This window comes from Esox lucius, chromosome 1 (assembly GCF_011004845.1).
Source record: "Esox lucius isolate fEsoLuc1 chromosome 1, fEsoLuc1.pri, whole genome shotgun sequence".
In the NCBI taxonomy this organism is placed as follows: domain Eukaryota; kingdom Metazoa; phylum Chordata; class Actinopteri; order Esociformes; family Esocidae; genus Esox; species Esox lucius.
The window spans coordinates 8,336,846-8,344,024 of NC_047569.1; the positions used below are offsets into that span (position 1 = coordinate 8,336,846).

Sequence of the window (7,179 nt, forward strand, 5' to 3'; positions counted from 1 at the left end):
AAATTCAAATGCGAACCAAAATTGCGATTCCTTGTGCACAGGAATGCTAAAAAAAGCGTTAGCTAGGTCGACCACTGAGAAGAAATTACTATTGCTCGGAACCTGAGTCATAATCGTATATGGATCAGGTACAATCGGTGCGCGCGCATATACTGCTTCATTAACTTTTTTAAGATCTTGTACAAATCGCCACGCCACAGGTTGTCCAGCAACCTTGGCTTTCTTAACTGGAAAAATAGGAGTGCGACAGGGGCTGCTTGGACATGAAACAATTATGCCTTTTTCTAACAATGCTTTAAACACGGGAGCTATCCCTTCAATAGCCTCCGCTTTCAGTGGATATTGAGCCTGGCATGGTCTATGGGGTCCTCTAGGTGTAACTACAAGAGGTTGTGCATTGTTAATTAACCCAACATCATATTTATGCTGTGCCCACAAGGAGGGTGGAACTTCCACTAACCTAGGATCTGTAGCAGCCACCTGGACTGCACAGACCTGGCGGACCCAGTCCTCATGCGGCATAAGATGTACTTCCCGTTTACCCAAAACGGTGCACCCAAACCTCTCTCTATAGGCCTGGGCTGCCGCGGAAAATTCCACACCAACCATGTGACAAGGGACCCAGTCTACTACTGTATTGCACCCCTTCACCCAAGGACCCAGGCTATCCCATGTGCCAAACACAGGTTTAGCAAGGGGAACATGGGGGTCTGAACCCTCCATATCAAAAAAGCGAGACACCTCTCTCGCATTCCGCACAGACCAGGCACAAAACCCCCCCAAAGACCAGTATACATATTCACCTGCCAAAAAATCACTTTTACCATTATCAAACCACACCTTCTCAAAACCAACATCCTGACTTTCTGAAACCTTCGCCGAGCAACGCAAGTCACTCACATCCATAAACAAAGCCAAACCAGTGTCTACTCTATTCATCGCCTTATTTACCAACTCATGTGAAACCGCTCTATGCCCTGTTCTTTCTAAATCCCATGAATAACAATAATCAACAGACTGAACACTATTTTGAACTGCTTGCAAAACAGTATGTTTAATTCGCATGCCTTTGTCTGAACATTCTAGTGTGATCCCTAACTGTGTCATCAAATCCCTAGCTAACAAATTAACTGGACAACAATTGGAAAACAGAAATGAATGTTTTGGATAATGCTTACCCTCGTCGTCTACAACCGACAGAGGGGTTGTAAATCGCTCAGTGGTCTGTCCCCCACTAGCCCCTACTGTAATTATAGTTCTACCACTTAATTTTGGAAGCGGGTCCCATTCCTGGGCTCTAAGGACAGAATATCCCGCTCCGGAGTCAACCAAAAATTCTATCTGTTTACCATTAATTGTAAGAAACATTGTGGGTTTAACCTGATACTCTACTTTCTCTCTAAAGGCTTGTACATTAAGTGTCTGCATAACATCAATATGTGCGGGGTCATGTAATGGGTGGATCTTACTGGTAGATGTTCCCTGGACCGCCCCGTCCGACCGTCAATACCCCTCTCCCTGGTAATTTTCAGTCCTATGCGCTCTTGGGTTGTTCACTGTAAATCCACCGGAATTCAAATTGTCCCTATTCATTTGTCCATCTTCTCTTGTGTTTTTTTCCGGACAATCGCGTACCCAATGTTCAGTCGAGCCACAACGATGACAACCTTTGTCATAACTGTATCGATTAGCAGACCCTCGTCCTCTGCCCCTAGACTGTGTTCGTCCTCTCGCTCTACCTCGTCCTCGGGCCCTCTGGTCGTAGTCGCTGTAAAAACCCAGTTGGGCCATCTGTAGTTTAGCTTCGCGCTTCCCCTTTTCGTCTTTCTTCTTATCTTCTTGGCCCTCACAGACTTTTTCGGCGTGCTTGATATACGGCCAAACAATTTCCATACGGCCCTCGTCCAAGGCCACGCAGTGCTCCTTTACATGTTTCTGCAAATCTGGGAGCAAACCAGCCACCAGTCTTGTCTTACACTGTTGTTCCCAGGGAGAATCATTAGCCCCTTCTGGTTTTCTACCCATCCCGCTGTGAATTTCAAATTCTTTCTCAAGTCTATTACGATAGTCTGTGACTCTTTCCCCCGGCTTCTGTTTGCAGTCAGAGATTTTCTCCCAGTTCATCCGTCTCGGGAAAAAGGCACCTATCCGTCCACACAGCGCCATGATGGTTATCCTGTATTGAGAACCAGCACCCCAATTATACGGGCCATTCTGCACGGGCCAGTCTCCTTTCACCCTTCCCCATCTGAGCTGTAAGGCTTTCATCATGACCATTTCGATTTCAACTATATTTGGTCTATATTGTTCAAGCATCTGGAGAAAAACACGATTGAATTCTTCTCCTCCTTCCAATTCCGGGTTGGGTAGTGAGGCGGCCACGTCTTTAAGGTCGGCAGGCGACCATGGCCGGTAGACGAAAATAGTAGGGGGCCCCTGTACGTCACCTCCCACGGATGGATTAGCAACTTCTACCATCGGGAAATGGCCTTCAGGCTTCCCAGACGACGTGACGCTCCTGGTTCTCCAGGCAATTGGGGATGTCGCACAAAAGTCGGCCGCGAGTGCAGGATAAGTCTCCCGAACAGGAGTGGGACTATCTCGCGACATTTCCGGCGACTTTTCTTCTTGTGGTTCAGGATCTGCTGTGGACCTTCGTGGTGAGGCAGCAGAATATGAAGGAGGGCGGCCAGACGGAGGGCAATCCAGATCCACATCAACCTTAGTAAGAGGAGCCAGAACACATTGATCAATAGTCCCTACACTACTCTGCCTAAATCTTTTATCAGTCTCTTCTTTCCACATACCATAAGCTTTCCAATCTACTTTCCGTCTCCCCTTCTGTATTTTCTTAATTTTCCCCTGCTCGTATTCCTCCAACTTCTCTTTCAACCCATGCAACTGTCTTTGGCTAAAGCTGCCATTCTTTGGAAAACCCAAAAACTCCCAGAGGTACAATTGTTCACATGTCCAAACACCATACTTATCTTTCATTACCTCTGCCGGTCCAACGTAACTACGAGGGGCGTTCAATGGTTTACTGCCGCACTTACCCATGTTCAGAAAACCTGGTAAAAGAAAATCCAACGTGTGTTCTAACACATATACTTGCGCCCTAACGCAAAAAAGGAGCCCTAACCCCTAGTATACTCGCGCCCTAACGCAAAAAGGAGCCCTAACCCCTAGTATACTCGCGCCCTAACGCAAAAAGGAGCCCTAACCCCTAGTATACTCGCGCCCTAACGCAATTAACGTGTCCTAACACATATTAATAGACCCGTCGGCCCGTAAGTGAGATAATATAACTGCAGATTTTAACTATAACCGCTAACCGAATTGCGTTCTTACCTCCAAATTCAATTTCCGCAGGAAACCTGTACCGATCCGGCACGAGTCTCAGCTCCAGTCAGGTACTCTCTCTCAACCCCTCACAGGATAGCCTATTAGGAGGATAATAGAGTCCAGAGATTGTTCTCAGGCCGTGCACGGTAAACCTGCTGTGGAAAAAGACTCGAACCGATCAGGATTAGGACCCCGGACGTGCCCCCAAATTGTGATGGCAATTTCTAAAATCCAAATAGTTGTACGAAAATGGTAGGTAAGACAGGAGAAATCGATTGCGCAATAAACGGTTTTAATGAAACTTGCAAGGAGAAAGTATACAGGTTACAAAGTAACGGTGAATAGTTTCTAAATGAAAACAGGCAATCGACAGTATTTAAAGACAGGAGAGGGGTGTGACAAATCCTGGACATTCCAGATCAATCAGGACACATTCCCTCTGTTCTATAACACACGTCAAATGCTATCTTCCCCCACCTTATCCCTCCTGCCAGAATGTTTACTGTAGCGTTTACCCAAAGGTTCACACCAAGGACAGCTCTCCTTCCCGCCATAAATACCTTCTTCAACTTAAAGAGTTCTTACAGTATCTGGACAGACAATAGATGCCCTGGTGAGTTCAAACAGATAAGGAGATAAAGAGTAACCCTTTCATCAGCTGACACCAGTCAATGATGCCCCCTAAGCAAATGCCAGAACCCTCACATTCATCTATCTATCTAAACAGAGGGACTTAGTCCTTTAATCAGTAAAAAATACACTGTATTAAGAAATTTCCACAACATGCGCAACTCAGGGCACTTGTTGTGCAAAATTATAATTTGGAGATCTGCCACAAAAAGGGGTTGGATAATGTACTGGCAGATGCGTTGTATCGTGTTTAGAGAAGTATTTTATTTTCTATCCTGTGTGGATGCCTTTGCACTAGTTGAATAGTGTTCTGTATACCTTTTTGTCTTGTGTAGCAAACCATGGTGGGAGTGTTACGCATGCAGGTACCCTGTATGTGCGTTTGTGTTTTTCCCCTCCTGCTGTTTCCCCAGCTGTCCCTTATGTTCCCAATTGTGCTCGTTGGTAGGGATGGGCGGATCGATACCAAAGTATCGATACTTTCGATTCTCACAGTTCTTTTTGAAAATCGATCTTTACATAAAAATATCGATACCAAGTGCTTTCTTTAACCAGTTATTATTATTATTTATTTTATCAACTCGATGTGTTTTCGGTGCTGAAAAAAAGTTGTTTATAGGAACTTCTACGGTCTCCTTCCGCTCCTAATATAACCTACACACAGGCATGCTGTAACACTCAGTCACAGTTAAAGAACATGAGAGTTGTGTAAGTTACCTGTACGTTCATGGCAAAACGGAAACAAATCGTTGTTTGGGGTTATTTCACTCCAATAATCAAACGTGAAGCAACATGTGATCTTCGTAAAAAGTCTGTACGATATTTTGGCAATACTAAAAACTTGTTAAAACTCAAGAATCAACCACATAAAATAGCATGATGAAGAACAGCGGAGGCGATCAGAGGAGAGAACGCAGGCAAATACCCCTAGTTCTGATGACATAGTACTGAGGCAGTTGACGTAAGCCATATGTATATACAAAGTATAGTATATGTGAATAGATAATATATATATCTTTTTTAATGATTTCAATACAAAGCAGGAAATACTATTTTTTTTGCAAAATAGGCTATTATAGTGCAGAATATTACAGTGGGTGCATTTAAATGCAAACGAATACTCTGATACACCGACTACGGTTAATATTCCCAACTATGTAAAAGTTGTTCATATTTTCAAACAATATCTGAATTTATTATATACATTTTGAGGGAAAACTAATATGTATTGCTCAGGATTTTACAGCATAGAAAGTATCTCATAAAATGTTCTCAAAGTAAAGATCTCAATGATCTATAGGGTATACAACTCTTACGCTGGCCATTATTTTATCATAAAAGTGTCACTTTCAAAATTGTGATCAAATTGTGTAATGCATTTTGGAACTCTTAAAACTTTAATAATTGCATGTAGCTATTTAATCTAACTTAGGTTGTTATGTGAGTTATACAGTCCAGAAAGACTTAAACATTTTATATTTAGCTTGTAGAATTTTCTTCCATAGAAGACCCTCAAAAAGCAGCAGAGATTACAAGAAACCTTGGAGAGATGAATGTGAAGGACCTCCAGACAATCTTGATTGTTGAAGACGGAGGTTTTGGCTGGGCGGCCCAACCCTTTTCTCTTCAAACCCATTTTGTGACTAACCCGGTTAAGCTTTTCAACCAGCTAATTAGTAGATGCTGGTGTGCTAAATTAGTTGGAGGGAAAACCTACAGGACAGTAGATCTCCAGGAACAGGGTTGGACAGCCCTGTTTTAAGGTGTTTGTAAAGTTCCTTGATTGGTACTGTAAAATCCCAAGCTGCAAAACTCATGATGGAGGGGACAATTGCAGACCTGTATAAAGACTGTCAAGACATAGTAAGGGCAACTTTACAACATGCAGACAGTGCTGTTCTCACTACAGAAATTTGGATTTCCATATTTGATTGTCCTTTCTTTCATGACAGCCAGCAAATATATACACAATACTTTTAAAAGTATCGGTATCAGTACTGGTATCGAAATATTACTTGATATCGGATCGAAAAGAAAATCAGTGGTATCGCCCATCTCTACTCGTTGGTGTTTCCCAACTGACAGTCATGAGTGCATCGCCTGACTGTTGAGGTGGACCAATCACTGGACACCCCTTCTAATTGCACCACCTGTTCTGTTTTCCATTACCCAATCGCATCACAAGTCCCTGTTTTAAAAACCCAGTCAGTTGGTTCTCCCAGAGACAGTCTTTTGCTTTACCCCACATGGACATAGACACTCTTGAGATACATATCCTTTTGTAATAGACAGACTTTGTTCATTCATACATCACTTAGTTTAGCACATACATCTCACTCTGTCCTGTTTCATGTGAGTGTTATTCACAAGAAACAATTATTTCCAGGCCTAACTATCTGTTGGATTTACTTTTCAAAAACGAAAATTTCAGAAGACTTGTTTAATGCATTTCAGTGCACAAACTGAATGCAGTAACAGCAGTAAAGTATACACAGCAAATTTGCTTGAGAAAATAATTTGCTTTTCATGGATTTCACCTTTGTCACTTGGTTACATTGCAATGATGGTGAAAATTTGAACAGGTCTAATGGCTTTAAATGGGATACAGTTTTGTCTGAATTACACTGTAGGAGTTTGGAAGTACATTGTGTTGAAGTATAACACTTCCCCGAGTTGGTTTGTTGGAAAGGAGAATAAAACACCGGGAGTCAGGGCAATTACCGTAGTTATATGTCCATTTATTACAGAAGCTTCTGGAGACACGTGTCGCCGCACAATGTCTAAGGATCAACATTCAAAACATAATTTTTATACTTCTACTACGCCCAAAAGATAGAGTCGTTAAATTCACAGAACAAGTATGCTATTGGTCCAGTTCCAATTCTATTCCTTATAAGGATAAACGCAAACATCTTCTTGTCTCCTCCTGGTATCTGTCTGGCCTGTCAGACTATGTGTGTGTGTGTGTCTAACCTGTGTCCTGTTTCTCACAAAACAGACATACTAAATCTTTCTCTCCCCGGCAACTGCTTAAACAGGGTTTCCTATTCTCCTACTTGCTCCTTCAGTTTCGGTTCATATTACAGACATTTAATATTTTGTTTCATTTCCTACAACAGTTTATAACAGTTCACTAACTTATACAATCAATACATCTACAATTGACATTGCTAAAGTGGACAAATATTAAGTAGAAAATGTTTCCAT

General features: G+C 42.4%; 1 protein-coding gene across 1 annotated transcript; it reads right to left on the reverse strand.

Moving 5' to 3' along the window:
- Nucleotides 1–1,428: 1,428 nt before the first annotated feature.
- On the reverse strand, nucleotides 1,429–3,541 carry LOC117594836. The gene is made up of 2 exons (XM_034293987.1): nucleotides 3,349–3,541; nucleotides 1,429–2,721 (listed from the first exon to the last, which is right to left on the reverse strand). Exon 2 carries the CDS (start codon nucleotides 2,608–2,610, stop codon nucleotides 1,504–1,506), a length of 1,107 nt encoding a protein of 368 aa, XP_034149878.1. The 5' UTR covers nucleotides 2,611–2,721; nucleotides 3,349–3,541; the 3' UTR covers nucleotides 1,429–1,503.
- Nucleotides 3,542–7,179: the final 3,638 nt, after the last annotated feature.

What these genes read in the sequence shown, in the direction of transcription:
- LOC117594836 (XM_034293987.1), bottom strand. Translation starts at nt 2,610, where the DNA reads ATGTCGCGAGATAGTCCCACTCCTGTTCGGGAGACTTATCCTGCACTC.